Source organism: Sorex araneus, chromosome 4, assembly GCF_027595985.1.
Source record: "Sorex araneus isolate mSorAra2 chromosome 4, mSorAra2.pri, whole genome shotgun sequence".
Classification (NCBI taxonomy): domain Eukaryota; kingdom Metazoa; phylum Chordata; class Mammalia; order Eulipotyphla; family Soricidae; genus Sorex; species Sorex araneus.
This window is the reverse complement of record NC_073305.1, coordinates 142416743-142444615: the sequence shown is the minus strand read 5'-3', so window position 1 is coordinate 142444615 and position 27873 is coordinate 142416743. Positions and strand designations below refer to the sequence as shown.

Below are 27873 nucleotides of genomic sequence, written 5' to 3'. Positions count from 1 at the left end.
GGAGAGGGAAGTTGACATTGATGATGGGATTGGTGTTGAAATACTATGTGCTCAAAACTCAACAACCAATAAGTTTGTAAATCACAGTTTTTTTTAAAATATGAAATAAAAGAAACCCTATTCTATAGGATACATAAGTCCTAGAAAGTTTGTTTGGAAGTGACAGGTGAATGAGTTAAGGGAGTCAGAACAATAGTAGCAGCCTTGCAGGCTGCTAACGGGAATTTATTTATTTATTTATTTATTTTTATTGAATCACCAAGTGGAGGGTTACAAAGTTCTCAGGATTATGTCAGTTATACAATATTCAAACACCCTTCCCTTCACCAGTGCCCATCTTCCATCACCAACCCCCCAATATATCTGCCGCCCCCTCCCACCTCCCTAGTCCCCACCCTTGTACGTGATAAGTTTCACTTCATTTACGCTTATCTCGATTACATTCCATGTTTCAACACACAACTCACTACCGTTGCTGGGGTTTCCCCCCAAAAAGAAAAAGACAGTCCTATTGCCAATGAGGCATTTGATAGTTCTCCATTGCTAAGAATATAGAGATATTAAGTCCTGCTGTTTGTTACATAACTTTTCTTTTTCCCCCTTGCCCCGCGCCACCGAGTTCACGCCTGTTTAGTAATCGCCACGCTGTCTGACAAAGGGAAAAAAACCGAAGAGGATGGTTATTTCCCGTCATCAGCCGGCGTGGGGCTCTGGCTTAGTTGATAGTCTAGTAGAGTGTCTGCAAGCAGTTTCTGGAACCGAAGGTCTTGCGCTGATATCGGCTCCGGCTCGAGATACCACCAGCGTCCCGCTGGTCCATGTACCTAATTTTTCCCCTTATTTCCCATTCCCACGCCACCAGGTCTGTTTGCTTAATGGACATCACACTATGTTTGACACCACGCCACGTTTCTTCCCGAGAAAGAAGGATATTTCTTCTCAGCCGGCGTGGGGATATAGCTTAGTTCAGTCTAGAGAGATGACTACCATTTTGATTGCCTTCAATATTTCAACAAAATACTTACTATTCTTGTTAGGATCACCCACAAAAGTCCGACCCATTAAGAAGGAACCATTACATATTGCTGATACTAAGATGACATTAGGTCGCGCGGCCGCTGCTGCGGCCGCGTGGTTTTGGGTTTCTGTCTAAAGTCCAGGGAAAAAGTTGAAGGAGAGAGAGAGAGATTTCCGCACGGGAGACCTGGCGGAAACTCTCAAGTCACATACTGGAGGTTGCTGGTGGGCTGCTGGTGTCCCAAGCAGCTCCCTCCTCTTCGTCAGTCATTCTGGGGGTGCGGGCACGGAGAAATGGGAAAGCCCACGTGGCTGCACTCTCTTTAAGTATCCGATGTGGGCGGAGACCGGTACTTCCCCGCCCTTGATCCCCCGCCAGCCGCGCCGCGCATTTGGGTGCGTCTCTCCTTTTGTGCTCAGAGAAGTGGGGTAGATGCTGTGCTGTGCCCAGGAGAAGTTGAGGGAAAGAGAGAGAGATTAAAGAAAAAAAAAAGAGAAACGCCGGGCCCCCACATGGGGGACCTGGCGGAAACTCTCAAGTCACATACTGCAGGTTGCTGGTGGGCTGCTAGTGTCCCAAGCAGCTCCCTCCTCTTCGTCAGTCATTCTGGGGGTGCGGGCGCGGAGAAATGCTAACGGGAATTTAATTCTCCACATGCCTTATGGTCCCCCAAGCACTGCCTGGAGTAATTCCTGAGTGTCAGCCAGAAGTAGCCCCTGAGTATTGCCTGATATGTCCCAAAACAAAACAAAATTTAAAAAAATGTGAAAACTCATTGTCACTGTCATCCCGTTGTTCATCGATTTGCTCGAGCAGGCACCAGTAATGTCTCCATTGTGAGACTTGTTACTGTTTTTGGCATATTGAGTACGCCATGGGTAGCTTGCCAGGCTCTGCCATGTGGGCGGGATGCTCTCGGTAGCTTGCCGGGGTCTCCAAGAGGGGCGGAGGAATCAAACCCAGGTCGCTTCGTGCAAGGCAAACACCCTACCTGCTGTGCTATCGCTCCAGCCATAGGGAATAAATACCTTAATCTTTTTAAAAGGACAACTCCCCATTCATGTTTAACTTAGAATTCTCAACAAATAATGTTTTTATTGGATGTTCCACTATCTTTAAGATGATGTAGCTATAACTCTCCCTAGCAGAAAGATGAATATATGAACAGACATAATAGGTGATTAAGATCATATTTGAACAGTGAAATAAATCTTTCCTTCATAAAGATTATATTTAGTTATTACCATCATTTAATTAAAATATATTGTCAAATAGCACTTGAAATGCTTCATATTAAAAGTTTAACAAGATATCTTTGTTTTAAAAGGATATAGCATGTATTCTATTATCTGTAGTAATTGTAAAAGTGATGTAAGAATGTTGCTTTACTTCTAAAATTTTGTTGAGCATCATTCTTAAACTCTTATTAATATTTCCACATGTGAAATTCCAAAATTCACATTGCAAAGGGGTGATATTTTGCATAAATGCTTCTGTCTTCATACAATTTTATATATTACACGTGTATCTTTAATGTTCATTAAGTTCCACAAAAAGGGTATACAGGTATCAGTATCACATAAGATTGGACTAAATTTATATTAGTCATAATCTTCTTCATCTTCATCTTCCTCAGTTTCTCCATTTTCCTCATCTGGAAGTGTGGCTGCTTCTTGTGTTGCTCTGAAAGCCTGCTCCTCTTCCACACTTGGGTCATCCATTTCTGTAATCTCTGGTCCACTGGGGTATTCTTGATAAACTGGTGGTGGAACTGGAGGTGTATAGTTATCTGGACTATATTTATGACCCCAGCCTATGTAGAAATTTTCAAACTTTCTACAGATGGAAAAGGCAGATTATTAAATTTTCAATAAGAAAATTGATCTTCACTGTTAGTTATATAATCATAGCCAAGTTATTTAAAAAAACATTTGAAATGGTAATGCTGAAATATTTCTCAGTGATTCTTTTATCATGAACATCACCACAATTCAATTCCTTAAACTGATGTAGAAGACCCTGGGGCCAGATCTGTCACTTTAAACCCGGCCCACAGTCATTAATCATCTAATGTTCTCCCCTCCAAAATAAGACAACTTAAAAAAATAAGAGCCTAGAGGACTGATATCAGTGAGACCATGGCAGCTGAGTAATCCTAAGAAGGCCTGGCTACCATCTGGACAAGAACTCTTAACCTTAGGTGAGACGGGAGACCAAGTCCCCACACTACAAAAGGCCCTGTTCTTTTGGGGGGAAGTGGGATGGGGATGGTGTGTGTGTGAGTGGGGGGGTGAGGGGGTGTAGTTATCACATCTGGCAATGCTCAGGGGTTACTCCTGGCTCTGCACTCAGGCTCTGAACTAGGAGTCACTTCTGGCGGTGCTCAGAGGAGCATATGGAATGCTGAGGCTCGAACCCAGGTCAGCTGCATGCAAAGCAAGCCCTAGCCACTATACTACCACTACAGCCCACAAAGGGCCAGTTCTCGACCCACCCACATCTGGCTCCCGCCACTGGCAGAGAAACCATCCCATCTCAGAGAGATGCCAGAGAGACATCTGAATTTGAATGTCCCAGCTCCAAAGACCTTGAATCCGCATATGCAGCTGCATAACACCTCCAAATTTCAGAGTGACAACCAAGGAGAAAGAATATTAGATGGGAAAACTAAGTAGAAATCTACTAAGTTCAGTGAGTGAAATACAGAAGGTCCAGCTTGAACCTAACAGCTCATAAATCCTCAGGCCATGAATTTAGCAACTCCATTAAGAGATATATGTTGCAATAAACAATATAAAGTAAATTAATTCGGACACCTGGGCAGGCTCGGGCCGGGGCCGGAGCTCGGGCTCCAGCCGAGATTCGACCCAGGTGGCCATGCCTCTGCACAGCCTCGGGAATGCCGAACGAGCAGGAACCAGAGGCAGCTATAAGACTTGGGGTTCCGGCGAGTGCTTGCAACCATGTATGCGGACTGTGAACTAAGCTTTTGCTCCATGCTGCTCCAGGAAGGGAAATGATTCAATTTCCAACTTTAATCTCCCTGGATTTAATTACTAAAATACAGAAATTGTAAACCGCGTGGCTGCTACCGTGGCCGTGCGACTTTTTATTTCTTCATTCTCATCAGTGGAAAACTCAATATCAAATATTTTCTTGTCAATAGGGCTGTATTCTTGGGGGATAAATTCCAACAAAAATAGTGAGTCTGTGTTGAAACTCCAACAACAATAGTGAGTTTTGTGTTGAAATCTGGAATGTAATCAAGGTAAAGAGAAGAGTGAAATTTATCAGTTACCCAGGCGGGGGTGGGGGTTGGGGGTGGGAGGCATACTGGGGTTTTTGGTGGTAGAATATGGGCACTGGTGAAGGGACGGGTGTTTGAACATTGTATAACTGAGACATAAGCCTGAGAACTTTGTAACTTTTCACATGGTGATTCAATAAAATTAAAAAAAAATAAAAGTAAAATAAAGTAAATTAATTCATCTCAATGCTAAGGGAGCAGGCTTGGTAGGGGACAGGGGCGGTTGGTAAACTAGGGACATTGGTAGAGGTAAGGGCACATTTGGTATTGGGACTGGTGTTGAATACTGAATACCTGAAACAAATATATTTTGAACAACTTTGTGAATCATGGTGTTTAAATCAAGTTAAAAAATAAATAAGACTTCCAACCATGGACCAATCCTCCTGGTCCTTGTTCCTACTGTCCTTGTCTATTAGTCTCATATTATGTCTATTTACATCTCATAAACGAGTGTGATCATTTTATGTTCCTTTCCTTCTGACTCAATTCATTTAGCATGATACTCTCCATGTCCATCCATTTATAAGCGAATTTCATGACTTCATTTTTCTTAACACCTGCATAGTATTCCACTGTGTCCAAAAGGCAGTTGGGACAGAGTAGGGACCACTACGAAACAAAGACGGTTGGATATGATCATGCTGGATAAGAATGCATGCTGAAAGTAGGTAAAGGAACAAACATGTTAACCCCTCAGTACATGTATTGCAAACCATAATGCCCAAAAGGAGAGGAGGGCAGGAGGGAGGGAGAGAGAGTGGGAGAGCAAGCGAGTGAGCAAGTGAGAGAGCGAGAGAGAGAGTGATAGTGAGAGAGAGAGAGCAAACGAGCGAGCGAGAGAGAGAGAGAGAGAGAGAGAGAGAGAGAGGCAGGCTGACGTGGGTGGATGGGAGGGAAAGAAAACTGGGGTCATTGGTGGTGTTAGTGGTAGGAAATGTACACTGGTGGAAGGATAGGTGTTGGAACATTGTATGACTGAAACCCATCTGTGCATCTCACAATGACTAAATAAATAAATATACAAATAAGAAACAAAATAGCACATCTCCCATCTATTTTCCTGAATGTCCCTCTCTCTTTCCTAAAACCCTTATTCTCTCAACACTGACCTTTGCCACTTTGTATCTACTCTAAGCCCCATCATCTTGAGTCATGTTTTCTGGTAAAGTCACTCACATAAAGTCCCTCAGATGCTTCTGTTGCAAAATAATAAATAAGAGCCTAAAAGCTACTATCTTCCTTAGAAAATAATAAAAGTTGAAAACCTGTCCAATGACTGAGTGAGGAGAGAAGCTATTACTGAAAACTTTGGTGCCATTTTTCAGGATGATACTAGGCTTAGCAGGACCACCTTGAGAAGGTGTGGAAGGGAACTGTTCTCTCCCTGCCATATTTAATGCATGTAGTCAATGTACCCAGGTCTCTTGGAAGCTGTGGTCAACCTTGGTCCCTCTTGCCCACCATCCTCCTTTCCATCTTCGCATCTAGTGCCTACATGCCCTTTATTCCTAAAGTCTCTTCCTTGCGCCTCAACAGAGAGCTTCTTAGAAACTGACCTCTCCTAAAGCCTCTTTATGGGCACTGAGAGATTGAGGAAAGTCACTTTGGAGCTTTCAAAGTGGCACAGGTGAGATTATGACCTCTTAGAGCTCCCTCCCCAGTACAGCAGGAATCTTAGAAGAAAATCTCCCCAACTCTGAACCAGATGCTTTTATACCTTCAGCCATTCCTCACTTTTCCTGGTCACCAGAATCCACAGACTTTCAAAAGATTCAGATTGGGGCTTGCCCATGCATCAGCAAAATGTCTTCCATATACCCCAAGTTTATGACTGACTCCCACATCTGTGCTCATCCACATGACCTTCCACTATTCCATGGACAAAATGGATGGAACAGGGATGGGAAGTCAGTACTTTCATTTCCTTACATGATCACAGCAAATGATTAAAGACTTGATGGCTTTATTTTTGACATTTTGCTTTAATGACTACTCTGACATCTTTAGGGACTATTCTGACTATTCTTCAGTTAGAAATGTATGTTCTAGGTAAGGAATAAAGAGACATTTAAGAGCCTCTTTAATTATATTACATTATATAATTATGATAATTACATATAATTAAAAGCAATAGTCCAAATAATATGTATTACTATTTTATCAAAATAAACAACAAGAATGAATGCTGTGAGATTTAAACTAAATAAAACACTGCTCAGAATTCCTCATTAATCTACTAAATAAATTAATATCTAATTGCTTTAAAGTTATCTCCCAAATTAATATTTTATTTTTATTAATTGGATAAATAAGATGGTGGGAAGAAGTTGAGGTAGCCAAGGTTCTAAATCTGAAACTTTATTATGTTAAACTAGCTTTATTTGAATAAAACTGCTGCATAGGTTTAACATGTTAAAGATAAGCCCCTTCCTCTCTCCTGATCATTTGTTATGTTGGGCTTAGTCCAGATATAGATGTCAGAGAGGAAAGAGCTTAATCATTTGCAACAGTGCAGGGGGGAATCCCATATAGGAAATGGAACTTTGTCCACCTGATCTGGGTAAAGAGTCTGGTGTAAAGACTCATCAATTTCCTCCAGCCTTCTATTCCTCACATTATCCTGGCCCAGTCATTTCCTAATCTGAAATGAGGAACTTACTCCTAATTGAGAAAAGAATCCGAGGCTAACAGGTACACTTTTGGGGCATGATATATGGCTCATGGCCTAAGCCCCCTCCCACACTGTGCAGCCTATCACATACCCTTTTCCCTATCCCAGTCTGGACTGGAGTCTTCCCCAAGTTACTATAAAGGGCTGAGCAACCACATCAGACAGCCATGTTTGTCACTCTTCAGTTTCTCTGACCCCTGAGCTCTGTTCTACCTCATAACATGAAAAGTCATGGAAGACTTAGAAAAGTAAGGGATAGAAAGAGAAAAGGAAAAACAAATAAATAAAACAACAAAAAAAACCCTGAAATGTATCTTAATATTCCAGTAAAATCATAATTTCTAGAATTTAAATCATTGCTACAATGGCTTTGCCAGACACTTACTTGCCATTGGAAAAGACATATGCCCCAGGCCAAAGATTGGATCTCAGCACTGCAATGGCATACTGAGGAACGATATTCGAGGATAGCCGTGTTGTCCAAGGTGGCGTACTCTGGAACTCTGTAAACCAAAGATAAGCTAAAAGTTGGTCCTAAATATAAAGATTTGCTCTGTAAAAGAGAAGCTACTCTTATAAATCTTAAAAACAGGTGGGTTCAGAGAGGTAGTGCAGCATATAGGGCACATGCCTTACTTGTGGCCAACCTGAGTTTGCGTTCCAGTACACCATATGGTCGAAAGCAAATCAAGAGTGATTCCTATATTCAGAGCTAGGAATAACTCCGAATACTGCCCCAAAAAAACAACCCAAACAAAAACAAACAAACCAAAAAAAATGTGTGACTGACCCCATAGATAGTGCGTGTCATGCAAAAAGAAACAGGTTTGCTTCCTGCATCACATATTCCCCGGATCATCAGTGAACTCCAGAGCAACACTGGGTAGCCCAGGTATTCCTGGCACTGGATTACATCCTTATGCCTTTTAGCTAAATCAACATCTGATTGTCAAGAACTGCCAGTGGGTGAGACTTCCTATGCAAAGCTTGGGAGGACCGCCTCACAAAACACACAAATATGGTGAAGATATGTTAAAACATCAGCAGCTTAAGATAAAATAAGGAAGGTATTTTTAAATGATTTGGAACAAGGAAATGCAAATATTTGTATGTGTGTCCACTTGCACAATAAATAAGGGACATTTTACTAAGGGAGAGTAGACCTGTGTGGTAGAGGGAAAAATATTTAATGATCAAATAAAAGATAAAATCACTATTGTGAAATGTCAAAGGTTATAAGGACAAATGTCATAAGCCAAATGTGAAGAAACAAAAATATGAAGAGCATAAATTTTTAAAAATACTTTTAATGATATTTTTCTATAACTATGTCAAGTGTTTGTCATCTGTGAAATGCAAGACCTAAATTGCACACAATATCATGGTCAGCATTTCCAGTACATTATAGCCAGCTTGTATTTTCTTCCCATGTAACTATTTCAACTTCTGTTAAAGAAAGTTGGTGGTGTGACCAGCTACACATTTGACTGCACCATTCCAGAATTTATGATGGAGATAGGGAATGAGTCCTTGATTCTTATCTACTTTTTAGAAGCCTCCAGTTCTCCAGGCTTTTTACTATATAATATACATATATAGTGCTGTAGTATATAATATATACATATGTACATGCTATGAACATAGTATTTACACTATATGCATTATATATTATATACAGTACATGGTTTCTGTATAATTTTTAAATTTTGTTTTTAAGCACACCCAGCACAATGTTCCAGGACTACTTTTGGTTCTGAACTCAGGAATTATTCCTGGCAGTGCTCAGGGGACCAAATGGGATGCGAGAGATCAAACCCAGGTAGGCCACGTGCAAAGCTAGCACTCTACCCTTTGTTCTCTGGCTCCAGTCCCAGCTTGAGTATACTTACCTAAATCTTCAGAGATTGGTGTCAAAAGAGGTGGTCCCACTTCCTGCTCTGCGTAGTCTGGCTCTTCTCCTTTTTCTTCTTCTTTTTCTTCGTCTTCTTCCTCTTCTTCCTCCTCACTTTTTTGATTGGGGTTGAACCAATTACAGCGACCCTGGAAATGAATATTCCAAGACTAAGTATGTGATGACCTTAAAATATCAGAATATTCATTTGGATTCAAGCAAATATTGGACAGAAGGCATACTATGTAGGGATTTATTTAGACATTCATTTAGACATTCATTCATTTAATATCATAAGTGCTACTTGAGAATAAATTTATAGGAGTCATATTAAGCACAGTTCCAGGGACCCCGGCCCTTTCCAACAATTCTGGAGAGGCCCTTTAAAGCTGCTAATTGAACTCGGGGCTTCACACATACAAGTTAGGCATATGCTCTACCACCAGATATATTTGCCTGGACTAGAAGTACTATTTTGATTTAAATCATTTCAAGCATAAAAGAGAACCATTTTATTTCAAAAATATGAACATTTGTTAAATTTAGAGAGAATTTTCATTAAAATTAGCACTATCTTAATTAAAATGGCAATTTTTATAATAATAATTTTACTAATTTATTTTTTTTATCTTTTTTTTTATTTTTTTTATTTTTTTTTTAATTTTTTTATTGAATCACCAAGTGGAGGGTTACAAAGTTCTCAGGATTATGTCAGTTATACAATATTCAAACACCCTTCCCTTCACCAGTGCCCATCTTCCATCACCAACCCCCCCAGTATATCTGCCGCCCCCTCCCACCTCCCCAGTCCCCACCCTTGTACGTGATAAGTTTCACTTCATTCGCACTTATCTCGATTACATTCCATGTTTCAACACACAATTCACTACCGTTGCTGGGGTTTAGCCCCCCCCAAAAAAAGACAGTCCTATTGCCAATGAGGCATTTGATAGTTCTCCATTACTAAGAATATAGAGATATTAAGTCCTGCTGTTTGTCACATAACTTTTCTTTTTCCCCCTTGCCCCGCGCCACCGAGTTCACGCCTGTTTAGTAATCGCCACGCTGTCTGACAAAGGGAAAAAAACCGAAGAGGATGGTTATTTCCCGTCATCAGCCGGCGTGGGGCTCTGGCTTAGTTGACAGTCTAGTAGAGTGTCTGCAAGCAGTTTCTGGAACCAAAGGTCCTGCGCTGATATCGGCTCCGGCTCGAGATACCACCAGCGTCCCGCTGGTCCATGTACCTAATTTTTCCCCTTATTTCCCATTCCCACGCCACCAGGTCTGTTTGCTTAATGGACATCACACTATGTTTGACACCACACCACGTTTCTTCCCGAGAAAGAAGGATATTTCTTCTCAGCCGGCGTGGGGATATAGCTTAGTTCAGTCTAGAGAGATGGCTACCATTTTGATTGCCTTCAATATTTCAACAAAATACTTACTATTCTTGTTAGGATCACCCACAAAAATCCGACCCATTAAGAAGGAACCATTACATATTGCTGATACTAAGATGACATTAGGTCGCGCGGCCGCTGCTGCGGCCGCGTGGTTTTGGGTTTCTGTCTAAAGTCCAGGGAAAAAGTTGAAGGAGAGAGAGAGAGATTTCTGCACGGGGGACCTGGCGGAAACTCTCAAGTCACATACTGCAGGTTGCTGGTGGGCTGCTGGTGTCCCAAGCAGCTTCCTCCTCTTCGTCAGTCATTCTGGGGGTGCGGGCGCGGAGAAATGGGAAAGCCCACATGGCTGCACTCTCTTTAAGTGTCCGATGTGGGCGGAGACTGGTACTTCCCCGCCCTCGATCCCCCGCCAGCCACGCCGCGCGTTTGGGTGCGTCTCTCCATTTTGTGCTCAGAGAAGTGGGGTAGATGCTGTGCTAATTTTACTAATTTATAATCAAGAATTTATATGACATGGGAAGAAACTTACTGTTCATAATAATATTTAAAATATGATAATAAGATTAGTTAGGGGGGTTTAAGGATATAATTTTATCTAATTAACTGTGATTTAGATATATGTGGAAAAAACTTATGTAAGTCAAAATATAATAAAGATGTTATATCTACAGGTGAGTCAGATTATGATAAATATGAAGAGAATGGACTTTATTATGTCCAAGAATTTTTATTTATGTCCATATATATCTGACCCTTTTTTCATTAGTTGTATTTCCTTTACATGTTTCCTAAATCTCTGCCTCAATTTTCTCATCTATAAAATAAGGGTCAAAAGAGCAGTCTTTCATATATTTGCAAAGATTTAATATATTAACATGTATACAATGCTATTAAAAGCACTTGGTATATATGTATGTATACATATATATACAGATACACATATATATCCTATATGACACTATTTTATTTTTTATTTTTATTTATTTTTGTTCCTGGGATAAGATATCCTTTCCTACATATGAAAATAGATTTTTTAAAAACTCTTCTTGAGAGAGAGCAAGCAACAATGTTGGAGAAAGGAGTATGGTGAACATCACCGGAAGACAAAATGACCAGAATAGAAATAGAAGTCAGTTCTTTAAGAGACTCAGCAGAGGAGAGTGTAAAACTCCATACAGCAACCCAGAAAACGTATGCACAGGAACAACAGTAATAAAGTGAGTTACTAATCATGAGCCATTGAGTTGAGGGAGGACCAGAAAAACTGCAAAGAGGCAGCAAGCCCATCCTCAGAGGCTAGTAGCAGAAACCCACAGCATAGCCTAAAAAGTGCAGTGAAACCATAGATCCCAGACACCTCCCCTCCATGAGCATTCAGGGATTCAACATCAAAAAGTCTATTTGGGAAACTGACAAAGCAACTCATAGGATCTCAGAAAAGAACAAGAAAAGGATCAGAAGCATACAATAGCTTATGTAGTCAGAGAAATACTAGTAAACAGCTGAGGTTACTGACACTAGATAGAGGAAGACAATTACAAACGGCAGCATCAGCCTGTCCCTACCCCCTCCCAGAGCCTTAAATTCTGGACAAAGGTCAAACAAAATTTCTCTGTAATCTTGGAAAGCCAAGACTGCAAGCCTAAAGACTAAAGCAAAAGGGCAAGGGTAACATATTAGGAATTACAAAACTAGAGCCTCATCTATAGTTCTCAGAGCACAGCAGTTATATTGGTGAACAAATAGAAGCCACAAAGCTAATGATTTGAGAGTATGGTCTCAAAGATCTACTAGCCCCAATTAGCTTATAACCTCAGACAAGGACTCTAAAGATTCCAGGATGAAGATAATTAATGCATGCAAAAAAAATAATGGTACAGCAAAATAACACAAATAAGTATGAGAGAGGAACAGAAAATAGATATAGTACTATAGCTATAAGTAATAAGCTCTTTCAGGCTCTTTCAGGATCAGGAGAATGAGACCCATCATTGTTACTGTATTTGGCATATGAATATGCCACAGGGAGCTTGCCAGGCTCTCTGTGCAAGCTAGAAGCTCTCCCTCCGTAGCTTGCCAGTTTCTCCAAGAGGGAGAATTAGGCTTTAAGAGGTTTTAATATACTCCTCACAGCTTGATAGGTAGATCAAGTTCACAAAATCTCAACAAGAAAACACCAGCCATAGGGAAAAAATGGAAGAGATGGACCTAACAGACAAATACAGGGACCTTTATCTCAAAAATGTACAGTAAATATTCTTCTCCAGTGCACATGGGACGGTCTGCAAGATAGACTACATGCAGGGACACAAAACGTACCTCCATAGAATAAAAAGGATAGAAAGCACATCAACCTCTTCAGACTTTGTTGTTTTTGTTATAGACTAGGCACCACAAAAATGTGCCACAAAGTCAGAATTTTGTCTCAAATCAAGGAGCCTTTATTAGTTGGCCAGCAACTGCTTTCTCAAGACCAACCTGGATGAGAGAGGCATCCCTGAGAGTAAAATGCAGGGGGTTTTTGAAGACCCAAATAATATCTTGGAATTTCAGTAAGCAAGCAAGCAAATTTACAGAAGTCAAAGAAAGCAGTTAGCTAAACAATCCATTGATTAACACAAAAACCAAAAATAGAGTAGTAAAACAAAAAATAAAGTAGTCAAACAATCAGTTAAGTTAGTCAAACAGTCAATAGTCAGACAATCAATTGATGCAGGAACTAAAAAGGGTTAGCTACATTCTTTACTGATCCACTGGCATCTTGCATTCTGTTAAAATAGCCAAGTGAGTACACATATTTTGGGTATCACAGCCAAAAACAAAATTTGTTTCTTTCTTATGGAAACAAGTCAGTCTTCCACAGCTTTCAAAATAAAAATTAATTATAAAACAGTAACTGGGGGGGGAGAAATCTAAATACTTGGAAATGAAAGTACTAACGAAACAACTAATTTCCTGGGTTAAACAAAAAATTAAAGGAAAAAATGAACAGATTCCTGAAAATTAATGAGTATTAAGATGTGAGTTATCAGAACATATGTGACACAGAAAAAATCAAATTTAAGAGGAAGGTCATATCAATGCAAGCATACATCAGAAAATAAGAAAGAGTCCAAATAAATAACATAATTGAACAGTTGAAGCTACTAGAAAAAGAATAAAAAGGGTAATCCAAAGTAAGAGGAAGGAGGGGAAATAACAAAACTTAGAACAAATCAATGGAAAGGAAAAGAAAAAGAAAACAAAAAAGATCAGTGAAATAAAATGCTAGCTTTTATTTTTAAAAAATTAACAAAATTGACTAGCATTAAGTAACTCACAAAGAAAAAAAGAAGCTCTAATAAACCAAATTATAAATGAAAGGGAATATATTACACAGAAATTCAAGGGATCATAAGAGACTAATATAATTTTTTTTTTTTTTGCTTTTTGGGTCACACTCGGTGATGCACAGGGGTTACTCCTGGCTCTGCACTCAGGAATTACTCCTAGCGGTGCTCAGGGGACCATATGGGATGCTGGGATTCAAACCCGGGTCAGCCGCATGCAAGGCAAACGCCCTACCCGCTGAGCTATCACTCCAACCCATAATATAAAAATTTTTATGCAATGATATTGGAGAAATGGATATATTCTTTTTTTTAATTCTTTTTATTCTTTAATTAGTGAATCACCATGAGGGTACAGATACAGATTCACATATTTTCAAGCTTGTTTTTCCTTCATACAATGTTCGCAAACACATCCCTCCACCAGTGCCCATTCTCCACCACCAATAAACCCAGTATCCCTCCCACTCCCCAATCCTATCTCCTCCCCCACCCGCCCCACCCTGCCTCTGTGGCAGGGCATTCCCTTTTGTTCTCTCTCCAATTGTGTGTTGTGGTTTGCAATAGGGGTATTGAGTGGCCATTGTGTTCAGTCTCTAGTCTACATTCAGCATGAATCTCCTTTCCCAGGTGGGATCTCCAACCACATTTTACTTGGTGTTCCCTTCTATATTTGAGCTGTCTTTTTCCCCAGCATGTGAGACCAGCTTCCAAGCCATGGAGCCAACCTACTGGTACTTATTTCTACTATTTTTGGGTGTTAGTCTCCTACTCTGTTATTTTATATTCCAAGATGAGTGCAATCTTTCTATGTCTCTCTCTTTGACTCATTTCGAAGTGGATATATTCTTGGTCTCATAATTTTCCACAACAGGAGGACTATTTTGGAAATGAGCACCTGTACAGGTGGATAATTAGCAAGAAAACTGAAACTACACAAAACAAACTACACAAAAGAAAGATGTCTGCCAAAACAAAATCCAGGACCAGATGTGTTTACTAACAAGCCCATCCAAACACCCAAAGAAGACTAATTTTGATCCTTCTATCTCTTCCAGAAAGGGAAAGAAGCAGGAATCTTCCAAAAAAAAACGGTTCTACAAGGCAAATATTATCGAAATACCGAAAGCAGATAGAGACATCCCTAAAAACTATTAAAGACCAATATCACTGATGAACAGCGGATACAGAACATACTAGTAAGTCAATAAAATACTAATAGTAAAATCCAACGGTACATTAAACATCATACACCATGATTGTAGTAGAATTTTTTCCAGGAATACAAGGATGATTTAGTATCTGCAAGTCAATCCACATGACACACCATATCAATACAAGGGGAATATAAACCATGTGATATTTAAGTAGATGCATAACAAGCATCTGACAAGATCCAATGCTCACTTATGATTTTTAAAAAATATATCAATAAAACAGGGAAAGAAGGAACTTTCCTCCATATACTTAAAGTGACTAACCATGAATCCAAAGCTAATAACATATTCAGATGTGAAAACTGAAAGCTTTCCATATAAGATCAGGCAAAAAGATAAGGTTTCCATCTCACCATTTTGCAACATATAATTGGAAATCCTTGTTATAGAAATTTGGTAAGAAATAGATAACAAGAGAATCCATACTGGAAAAGAAGTTAAACTACCACTATTTGTAGGTGACATAATACTCTATTTAGAAAACCCTAAATAACCTACAAAAGATTTTTAGACACAATAAAATTGTATAGTAAAGACAAAATCAACATGCAGAAATCCATGGTATTTTTATAAGCAAACAATACTGCTGAATACTTTTGTACCACACAAAAAGAACCAATGATAAAAATGAAAATACAGTCTACAGAATGGAAGAAAATATTTACCTACCACTCATCTGACAAAAAAGTACCCAAAATATATAAAGCATTTGTAGAACAGGGAAAAAGTAACTAACAAAACTGGGAGAGATGAAGAAACACATCCTTAAAGAAGACCTACAGATAGTCAAGAGGTTTATGAAATATGAACTGTTACTTATCAGAGAAATTAAAATAAAAACAATGAGATAACACTAGTGATATTGGCACAATAAAAAAATCAGGGTTGGCATGTAAGTAGAGAAAAAGGAACTGTCATCTACTGATGGTGGAAATGTTAGTTGGTTTATTCTCTGGAAAACAATATGGACACTTCTAAGAAAAACTAAGACTTGGGTTTCCAATACGACCCAGCAATTCCACTTCTTGGAATATAGCCTAAGGACTCAAAAATATTTCAAAAAGATATTTGCCCTCCTATGTTCATGGCAGCACTATTTACAGCAGCCAAGACCTGGAAACAACCTGTGTACCAAAGAACAGCTGGCTGGATAAAGAAATTATGGTTCATATGCACAATGGAGTACCACTCAAATGTAATAAAAGATGAAATTATGCCATACTAGAAAGTATCATGTTAAGTGAAGTTGGAGGATGGGACAGATGCACAATGTTTCCTCTCATATGTGAAATATAAATAAATACTATAAAATAGCAACAAATGGCCAAAGGCAACAGAACTGGAAAGTTGGTCTATCCACAGAACTGAGTTTTTCTTGGAGAGATAAGAAGGATCCTTGAGACATTGGTGGAGAGAAGAGGAAACTCTGTGGTGGGTGTGGTGCTGTATATGTGTAGAACTATCACTAAAACTATTGTAAATCATAGTACTACAATAAAAGTGATGGGTGGAGTCTCAAAATGAATGTACCATTATATAATAAAGTTTTACAGGATTTGTAAATCTCAAATTTTTCATAAAGTATCAAGTAGTCTATAGAAATATTGCATTTTGTTTGAAGATAACAAGTCTATAATACTTGGAAATTATATAGTACTCTGAAATACATTTTAGTAGGGACCAAACTCAGTGATGCTGGAAGCAGGTTCAGGACCACTTTGGGGATGCTTGAGCAGACCAACAGTACCCAGATCCACTAAGGGCTCCTGGTACTAGTTGGTGTCTGCTAGGACAACACTTGGTAATGTCCAGAGTGTAATGTATTCACTGTCACTGTCATCACTGTAATCCCGTTGCTCAACAATTGCTCGAGCAGGCACCAGTAATGTCTCCATTCATCCCTGTTGTGTGCTAGTATAGCCCAATGGCATCTGCTCACTCCAGGAACAGGAAGAGCATGTTGTTGTTACTGTTTTTGGCATATCAAATACATCATGGTAGTTTGCCAGGCTCTGCCGTATGGGCAGGATACTCTCAGTAGCTTGCCAGGCTCTCCAAGAGGGACAGAGACTTTGAGTTTATATAGCTGAGCCAGAGGTGGTTTGTGGGTGTGTCTACCACATACCTAACTTTTGGCTGTTTAATATAATGTAGGTATACAAATATTTACTGGTATTATATTATAAAGAAATTTAATTTAAAACAAAGTTTTGAAAGGTTAAATTCTTTTTGTGTGTGTTTGTATAAGAAGCTAGGCTCTCTATTACTTATCTCATCACCAACTGTCCTTTCTCTGAATTAAAATAAAATTCCTCAAAGTTATTTTGCCATAATCCTGTCACATACTTGACTAAGAAATTACAGTATCCAGGGACTGGAGAGATAGTGTGGGGTAAGGCATTTGACTTGCAACTGGACAATCCTGGTTCAATATCCAGAGCAGTATATGGTCAGTTCCTCAGCACAACCAGGAGTGAGTCCTAAGAACAGAGTTAGCAGTAAGACCTGGGCAGTAAGACCTGGGCACTGGCAGGTGGGGCCCAGAGACTCAAATAATAAACAAATAAATAAATTATAGCACCCAGTCTGCTGATCACTTACAATACTGTATTAAAACAATTATTCATCAATCAAGCTTTCCATTTGTATGTCATTTCTAACCATGAAATGTACTCATTCCTTATAGAACTGAAATAGAGAAAGTCTTGGCCTGTTTGTCAAATGGACGACTTCTTTTCTGATTTCTTCAGTTCAGATCATTTCTTTTGAGCCACTGAAACTTTCCATTCTGTAATTTTCCTACTGTGTTTATCAGGGACCCAGGTACACTGATTTATATATGTTTGGCATTAAAAATGAAGTGAGCTCTTCACCAGGTTTCTTAGTTACCATTCAGATATGGTATCTGAGTTACCATTCAGATATTTTGTGTACATGGGGCTACAGTACAGTGAATAGGGCACTTGCCTTGCACACAGATGACCTGGAATTGATCCTCAGGACCACACATGGGCCCTGAGCCCATGTAATATATTAGCAGAGATAAAACTCATGCCTTTGCTCATACTAGGTATAGCATCTTATACTTGAACTCTCCCCCTAGCCCTTGTTTATTTGATTTTGGTAATGGAAAGGAGAATGGCCCATACCCAGCTGTGACCAGAGCTAACTCCTGGCTCTATGCTCAGAAATTACTCCTTGTGGGCATAGGGAACTAGATAAGGTGCCAGGGATCCACATGCAAGGAAAACATACTACCTACTATACTACAGCTCCAACCCCATTTGATTTTTTAATTGATCTTTCTCTGTCTCAACCAGGAGTGTGGAACATTCTTTCTTTCAATGACCTTTTGGATATTTATAGCATCCTTCAGAGATAACACAAAATTGGCAGAAATGAGAAGCAAGTGTATCTTTCCATCATGCTCCAGGGTCAGGTCACATGATTTCAAGGTTATAACCAACAGCCTGGGCATTTACCATCACTAGTCTAAAGGCTAGAGGTCTTTGTTTTGTATGTACATTTTGCACTGTAGAGAGAATTTAATAAGTAATTGCTAAGTGACTAATGAGTTAAGAACTGCATAGCCCTTACCTGTGGGAGAATATGTTGGACATGATGAACCCAGTTGGATAGGGATTCCACTAGATCAATCACTGGGATGCCTTCAAATTCTGGGTTTTCTTCAAAGCTATCTCGTCCACCTTCAACTTCTTCCTCTTCCTCCCCTTCTTCTTCACCAAACTGATAGAATCCTAGAGGGCTGACATGGGTCCCTGCTGAAATTCTGGCAATTTGTGCTCGTAAGTAATTACTTTCATTTCCTGGGAAGGGAGGGTAGCTTATAATGGGACTATCCAACTGCCCAGTGAAAAACTTCTTGATTTTTCTTGCAATAACAATTTGTGCGGGTGTAACTGATGGTAATTTCACCCAGGGTCTTCCTGGTTCATTGCAAACAAAATAAGCATATTTGTTGGCACCTGTTCTGTTTTCTTCTTTGGGGATAATTTGTGGGGGCTTATAAAATGACTTTGGTAATTCATCTTCATTATCTTCATCAGCTTCACTATCTCCATTCTCTCTCTCTTCAATTGCATCCTCCTCTTCCACCTCCTCTTCATCTCCCTCCCGAAATTCCACTTCAGCTATAATGTAATTCATTTCCAGCCCCAAGATCTTTCCCCAGAATCTGCATTTTTGGATGGGGTGTGTGTCAGTAAGCTGCTTGAGGGCAAGAAAAATTCGGTAAGTCTCATCCGTGCCCAAACCAACTCCAGCTTGTTCAAAATAAAAGGCTGATTCCATTACATTTGGAAGAGGGGATTCTGCCTAAAGATACAAATGCTATTGTTAATGTTTTATCCATAAGATAATTTCTTGCTTTTCTACCAACTCTACTTTACCCATTATTTTTTCAACATTTCTTTCAAAATTTAAGTTATGACACCTACCTTATCCTCATCCCCCAAAGAGGAAAAGAGTCTCAGATTAAACTCTAAGAACTTCTGAATAATAATCATAATTACTTATAACTAGATTCTACTGATTCATACAACTCACTGTGTTAGCTGGTATGAGTGCATTTTAGATATTTTAGTAACATGACAAGTATTATTTGACACACATGTTCTATAAAAACGTTTAGGTTGCCCCTTTACTATCTTGAGCTTACCCCACAAAGATATAAAAGAAGCTAAATCTATGAAATATCAAACTTAATACGAAAAACATATGAAATGCCAAAGGAAAAATAGTGTGAGTTGAAGTTGTGAATATTGTATAAAAAATTATGAAAGGTAGTTTTTACAAGGGCTGGATTGATAGCACAGCGGTTGGGCGTTTGCCTTTCACACGGCTGACCCGAGTTCGATTCTTCCGCCCCTCTCGGAGAGCCTGGCAAGCTACCGAGAGTATCGAACCTGCTCGGCAGAGCCTGGCAAGCTACCCGTGCAAATTGGATATGCCAAAAACAGTAACAATAAATCTTTCAATGAGAGACGTTATTGGTGCCCGCTCGAACAAATCGATGAGCAATGGGATGACAGTGACAGTTTTTACAAATTTATTCATTTTTCTTCTTTTTGATTTTTATTAATATTATATTATACTACAATGTTTCTACACCATATCTACCACCAACTTGTGAATATCCTTCTACAACTTTCATTAGGATTAAAAGCCACATACTATTCACCTGGGGAAAAAAAGCAATATTCCGAAGTTGAACTATTCAAAATAACATCAGTGACTTACTATTTCATCTTCCAGTTCTTGGTCAGCTCCCTCCGAATTTCCTTGGAGAAAAAGGGCCTTCTGCTTCTCTGCTATTTCATAAGTCGGAAGCATCTCATTCTCATTTTGAAGTGTATCTAATTTTTTACTAAAATGTGCCATCTTCACATCTTGGCTAATATTTTCAAAGATGTCTACAGCATTTTCAGGACGTTCATCTAAGATCTTGGTCAGCATATTAGAAAGATGATCATATCTAGCCAAATATATATTTGGAGAAAATTTTTGGATCAAAATTATTTAAATTTTTTTCATGCAGACTAAGTTGATTTCTAAGAAGCTTTGAAAACTGGAAGCCTTCAGAAATTTTAAGTGAGTAAACATTTATAGTAACTTCTACCACTGCCAAAAAGAATTAGTCCAGAATTTTAGTTAGAAAATGTTTCAAATAAGTTATAACTGTCTAATTTACTACATAAAATCATAGAAAGGTATGTGTTCTACAGCAGGTAAATTCTTACTTTTATGAATCTCAGATCTCTTGATTAAATTTAAAGGTGATTAACCTTCATATTCATTCTTTTACCTTAACTTATTTTTATTCCCCTTATTCCTCCACCCTCACCAAACACTATTTGACTTCTAAATCCTATTAAGTCTTTAAAGATTAATGCTCTTCCTTTTTTATTCCTAACCCAACTTTTATTCATCATTTATTAAATCTATAAGAAATACATGCCATATTGCAACTACTAACTACCTACTACTAAAATTTTTCATAAATATTTCTCACTTCTCCTAAATGTTATGTAGTATATTATTCTGTCCACAAATTGTCCCATCCCACGGGACTTGGTCAACGTGGGTAGCCGGGAGCGGGTGTGTGAGTGAAAAGGAGACAGACACAGGAAGAAAGAGACAGACACAGACAGAAACAAAAGAATGAGACAGACACAAGAAGAAAGAGACGAACACAAGAAGAATGGGAGCAAGGTCCAATTTTATTTCTCCTAAGCTAGTCTTTTATAATTGATTATATGAGGAAATGGGCAGAATAGGAGAAGAGCAAAGAATGCAAATGTTTAATGAAACTGGATGTGGACCCTGATGGCAGTTACCCTGGGCATTGTTCTGCAACCTTCAAAAGGTACTTTGATTTTTTCCCAAGAAGCAGTTGTTTCTTAGTTACAGGTCAGTTTGTACCGACATATTGGTTCCAGGCATTGGTTCCTGGTGGTTCCCAGGCATTGGCTCCCAGCAACAAATTACAAACAGTGCCCTAGTTTTTTATTTTATAACTCAAATAGCGAAATTCATTCTGATCTTATATTAATTCATTACATTTTATACTGTACTACTAGAGTCTGCTTTTTCAAATACCAGATTTGGGGCCAAGTGACAGCGGGTAAGGTGCTTACTTATATGTAGCCAACCCAGGTTTGAACCTTATCGTCCTATATGGTTCTCCGAACACCATCAGGAGTGATGCCTGAGCACAGAGCCAAGAGTGACCCCTCTGCATCACCAGATGTAACTGCAAAACTAAAAACTAAATAAAAATAAAATACCAGATTTTTTTTTTTTGCTTTTTGGGTCATACCCAGCAATGCACAAGGGTTACTCCTGGCTCTGCACTCAGGAATCACTCCTGGCGGTGCTCAGGGGACCATATGGGATGCTGGGAATCAAACTCGGGTCGGCCGCATGCAAGGCAAACGCCCTACCCGCTGTGCTATCATTCCAGCCCCTAAAATACCAGATTTACAAAGAAAGTTTAACTCTGCAAGAGTCAAAAGTGTTTGTAAAAGTGCTGCTCTGAGGGTAAGCAGCAATTCCTTTGTTCAATATAAAACTTCCATAAATTGCTTCTCTTATACATTTTTACAATTTTATTTCTAACAATTAATGAACTCAATTAGAATTTTGCTAGTAAGGTAAATTTACTAAAATTTATTTTTGGTCATTGAGAAATCCTATCTACAAGTCACTGCTAGCTGTGTCCCATAAATATTTTTCTTTTTCTCAAAAGTTTTTTAAAATAATTCCTAAGTCAATTTTATCATCAAAACCTTACCACTCAAGTTATTCCTGAAAAGCTCTCCTCTAGAGGTTAGTGTCAACTTCTCTGAGATCACAGACAAACTTCTTTGTATCATGCACACCTTTCAGCAGCTGCAATTTGTTCTACCATGGTTTAAATGAGATTTTCTCCTTCAAAAACTAGAAATTGAGCTTCCATATGACCCCGCAATACCACTTCTGGGACTATATCCCGAGGATGCAAAAGAGCACAGTAGAAATGACATCTGTACCTATATATTCATTGCAGCACTGTTCACAATAGCCAAAATATGGAAACAACCTGAGTGCCTTAAAATGGATGACTGGTTAAAGAAACTTTGGTACATCTACACAATGGAATACTAAGCAGCTGTTAGGAGAGATGAAGTCATGAAATTTCCTTATAAATGGATAAACATGGAGAGTATCATGCTAAGTGAAATGAGTCAGAAAGAGAGGGACAGACATAGAGGGACTGCACTCATTTGTGGAGTGAATGGTAGCATCGAATGAGGCTGACACCAAAGGACGGTAGATACAAGGGCCAGGGAGATTGCCCCATAACTGGAAGACTGCTTCATGATCGGAGGGGAGAAGGCAGATGGAACAGAGAAGGTATCACTAAGAAAATGATAGTTGGAGGAACTAGTTGGGATGGGAGATGCATGCCAAAAGTAGATAATGGACCAAACATGATGACCTCTCAGTGTCTGTGTTGCAAGCTATAATGCCGAAAAGTAGAGAGAGAGAGTATAGGGAATATTGTCTGCCTTAGAGGCAGGAAGAGGGTGGGAAAGGGGGGGTATACCCGGGATATTGGTGGTGGGGAATGTGCACTGGTGGAGGGATGGGTGTTTGATCATTGTGATATTGTAACCCAACCATGAAAGCTTGTAACTATCTCATGGTGATTCAATAAAATTTTTTTTTAAATGAGATTTATTTTTCTGTTTGGTTGTTGTGTTTACTCTGCCTCCTTCCTTACCATCATGAAATAAAATTGATGCAATATAATTGCCAATTTATTTTAATTAACCCTATGTGTTGTTTTCTAATATCAATACTGAAAAACATCTAAGGGATGCTGAAAAGTATCTAGAGGACCAGCAATATACTCAAGTGGTAGGGTATATACCTAACATGAGTGAAGTCCTAAATCTGATCTCTGGAATTGCACACACTTCCACCCTGGGCCAGTATGACTTGCCATTACCTTTGTGATCTTTGACCACTAAACCATCCAGTTCACATCACAAACTGAACATTTTACTGGGAGTGAACCCCAGGATACCCTATGTACTTACCCACAAAACCACTGGATATGGTTCCTATATACATATCTACATCTATATGAAAAACATGTATGTTATATGAGTAAAAAATATGAATAGCCATTTAAGTATATATTTAGAATGCATATTATTGATGAAATCATGCAATTCACAATAACCTGGATGAAACTTGAAGACATCGTGTTAAATGAAGTCAGAAGATAATCCAGAATAGGAAGGATAAGCACAGGACGATACCACATATATGTGATATTTAGAATTACTAGATGAGGGAATGCAAGGTTTAAAAGGAAGGATGCACAGATCAACCTTAGCCCCAGAGTATAGGGAGAAGGAAAGGAGAGAAGAGACAGATGAGAAGCACCGAGGCCAGTCCCAGGGGATTAAGGCACAAAGGTGGTGTTAAAGAATGATAGAGACAAATAGCCAAACCACAGGGTCAACAACACTGAAATCAAAAGACCCAAACTTTAACAACAGAACTTGGAAAGGAGCCTGTCAAGAGGGAAGGCTGGATGTAGACAGGATTTGGAGGGAGCGTGGGAACGTTAGCAGAGGAAAGTTGACACTGGTAGTGGAATCAGTGATGCAATATTGTATGTCTAAAACTCAACTATGAATAAATTTGTAAGTCACGGTGCTTTAATAAGATGTAAAAATGCAAAAAATAATACATCTTACTTCCTAAAATATTGTTATTCTTTTTTAAAAAACAATGTAATTGTTAACAAAAAAAAGAAGTAATTATTTTCTGTAGGAGTTGTGTTCAACATTGTAAAAATCAGTATGAGACTGTGCTCTTTTGGGAAAAGAACATGATTATTTTTTTTTTGGTCTCTCTTTTTTTTTTTTTAAATAATTTATTTATTTTTAATTAGAGAATCACCGTGAGGGTACAGTTACAGATTTATACACTTTTGTGCTTATACTTCCCTCATACAAAGTTCGGGAACCCATTCCTTCACCAGTGCCCATTCTCCACCACCCGTAAACCCAGCGTCCCTCCCACCCTCCCCAATCCCATCTCCCCCCCAACCCACCCTGCCACTGTGGCAGGGCATTCCCTTCGGTTCTCTCTCTCTAATTAGCTGTTGTGGTTTGCAATAAAGGTGAAGAACATGATTATTAAATTAGACATTCATATTAAAAAAGAAGTTAAAGTCATTATTTACTAAACAAGTTTTAATTGTAGATTCTAAAGTATCAAAAGATAAGTGTAAATATTCAGGAAGATATTTATGACTACTAGGGATTAACATTTGGAAATTAAATTTAGGTACTTAAGTGATGTTAAGTGATAACAATTCAGAAGGGAAATTTTCTTTTTTTTTACTGCTTTCATGTTGAGTTTTTAACTGTTAAAGGACTCTTAAGTACTTATAAAGAGCTCTTTGGGAATTTTAACAAATTTTGTAAAGTTAGCTTTTAATTTAATACTGTGTTCTATGATGAAAAGTTTATATCATAAATTCAAGTAGAACCCAGTACTAAGTAGCATATCATATCCTTGAAGCTTAAATAAATCGAATTTGAAAGCAATAATTTATAAATAATATTTCAAATTGTCAACCTTAAGTTTTGTGAGGAATTCTTATTAGGACAAATACTTAACATGCACCTGATCTGGCTTCAACTCCCAACACCATATGCCCCCCAGAGTGTCATGGGGTGTAATTCTAGAAGTTCCCAGAACCACCAAATGACCTGGATATCCCAGGCACCAGCACTGCAGGACCCAAGTAGTATCACATCCTTGGGTCCTTGCACTGAAATTCAGGCCTGGTTGGCTATAAATTAGTACTCTATGGAGCCAGAGTACTTCCTTGGAGCCCCCCAAATAAATATTAACATTAAATTTTTTTTCAGACCTCAACATTTCCCTATTTTTAAACCTAGTTGCTATTAGGTTTTAGAAATAGGGATTTTTTTAAAGGGATAAATTTGCACTTAATATTTGCCATATATTGTATATTCAGTTATGTTTACTGAGTACTTAGTATGTACCTCAGCAGATTATGAGAACTGAACTAGATTCAGAGGGTCAGGATTCCTCTATGTTGCTAGTCATTAATCCACTATCTAATGAATAGCTGATAGTACTCTGCTAAGTATTGAATATGTTAGTGGGGTATAAAACTCACAGCACACAAGGGATCTGCCATTGTAATGGCCAACTAGTCAGAGACATTTAAATATAGGTCTATACCTCTATATCAGATTTTAAGTGGCATTTATTTCTATAAAGAGAAAGAAAAGGGTGTTATAGTAAAGTTGTAAGGACAAGGAGCCAGTCACTCAAAGATTTAGGGAAGAATCCTTGGACAGAACAATAAGGGAACTGGACAGACTGTGACTGAAACATAATGGTGAGAAACAGGTAAGAATCAGAGGCGTGTAAGCTGGTGAAATCTTGTGCAAACTGATTCTTGTGCAAATAAGTATTAGATGTCTTCTAAATAGCTTTTATCCCCAAATTCTGTTGAGCCTAGATTATAGAAACAAGATTATATATACACACATATTTCTAGATATTCGGTCATATATATGTGTATATATAGTCAATATATATAAATTCAGTTTTAAGTTCAGAAATTTGAACTAAAAGGGTTTGGCCAGAAACATACCTGGACCATTGGATATCACATTTTAAGTATATGCATACATACATATATGTGTGTCTGAGCATGTGTGCATATATATATAATTTGTACACAGAGATATGCATAAAATATCATGTCCTCCTGCACCCTCTACAGGGACTGATTATCCTAGTTAACCCAGCATGGAAGATGAAGAACTCTCAGTGCTCAAGCAGGGAAGTTCCAGGCTAGCTGACAGAAATGGTCATCTCAGCCTTAACCTGAGGGTGAATTCAAAACTAAACAGTAAAAACTGAGCCATCTTTCTGTAGAGATGTGTGTACGCTATCACTGGTAGATAAATTCATTACTTTCTACAACTCTTTTGGAGCAATGCTTAATTTTCACCATATTTATGATTTTTTTCTCAAACTCATGACTCCTTAGTTTCTAGTTTTTATTTCTATGTGCCAGACTCTTTAAAGACTCCAGAAGATTGTTACCAGTGATCCATCTTCAGTTTAGTGCTGCAAAAAAGCTATTTTATCACTAACGCTTTTGCTAGTATTTTCAAATATATTTCTTTCACCCACAGAAATACACTCTTACCCAGAGAGACTCATACCCCCTTTTCTTTCCCAGGCCTTTTTCCTGAGACTTACAGATTTAAACCTGACTTGCTGCTGGTCTTCAGTAGGTAAGCTTTAGCATTCTGAACAGCAATCTCATACATGCCAGGAGTCACTTCAGAGACCCCATCCTCAGGCAGGCTCGGATTACAGTTACTGCCCGAATCTTCCACCGGAAGAATATCAAATTTAAGCTCTTTGTGTGCGTAACTGCTCTGTTCTTGTTGGCGCAGTTCAAGTTGCTGAAACAGTTCACAAGCATTTCCCTCCAGCTCATCAGGTGAATGTTGCCGGTTGTTGGAGGAGTGAGGTGTCCCAGCCTCTGGAACCACGTGGGCATCCTTGTCAGAATGTGCTGGGGATGGTGTTGCAAGGTCCAGTCTTGCCAGCACTATTGGTGGAGTAGAAGGTTCCTGAGCTGGCCTTGGTACAGATGGTGGTCTTGGTCCTGTAGGGTCATGCAAAAACTTGCCAGCTCCAGACTGAGGGCTCGGGCTTGGAGGAGGGGGGCTCCTGGGCTGAGGTGCAGTTTCAAGCTCCTGCAGCTCTGACTTCGAAGGTTCAGGAAACTCAGGCTCAGGTTCTTCAGAAGAAACGGTGGCTGTGTTTACCCAGAGGGAACCTGCCGCTTGATCTTCATGGTTTTCTATCTCTTGCTTCAGGGAGCTTGAGTCTTCCATGAAATGGGGAGCAGGTGTAGAATTCTGGAATTCTGGAAGAAGGGGGGGGTGCAGCTATAAAGGAAACAATGCCGGTTAGGTAATTTACTGAGTCTGTTGATCAGTTTCTGGGTGCTAGCTACTTTGCTAGTTGCTGCCTCTTATCTCCATAGCAACCCCAGGCAAATTCCTTTTAGATAAACAAAGCTTACCCCTGTTGCTAGGACTACGAAGAAGGTTGGGGGGGGGGGAGGAAGATCCTAGATTTGTGATTTGCTGAAGTCTCTGCCCCTCTTCCTGGCACAGCCAATCGGACCCTTCGTATATCACTTGATCGGAAACCTGAGAACTAACTTCAGTGTGGGAACTGAGGGGAGGAAGTGTTGAAAGCAAGTAAAGGGATATATATGATAACTTTCCAGCATCAGTATTGCAAACCGTAAGACCTAAAATGAGAGAAAGAGAAGAAAAGAGAAAGAGAGGTGCCTGTTGTAGAGGCAGGCTGGGATTGGGATAGGCTTTAAGGGTTGGGAGGGAAACTGGGAACACTGTTCCTGGAAAATTACACTGGTGGAG

At 39.1% G+C, this 27873-nt stretch overlaps 1 protein-coding gene across 1 annotated transcript; it reads right to left on the bottom strand.

The window, feature by feature from the left end:
- Positions 1-412: 412 nt before the first annotated feature.
- On the bottom strand, positions 413-27602 carry RSPH4A (radial spoke head component 4A). Its single transcript, XM_004614011.2, has 7 exons — positions 27510-27602; positions 26672-27350; positions 20099-20333; positions 18437-19174; positions 8889-9039; positions 7385-7502; positions 413-2854 (listed from the first exon to the last, which is right to left on the bottom strand). The coding sequence occupies exons 2-7, from the start codon at positions 27316-27318 to the stop codon at positions 2620-2622; spliced, it is 2124 nt and encodes a 707-aa protein (XP_004614068.2). The 5' UTR covers positions 27319-27350; positions 27510-27602; the 3' UTR covers positions 413-2619.
- Between the last annotated feature and the right edge of the window lie 271 nt (positions 27603-27873).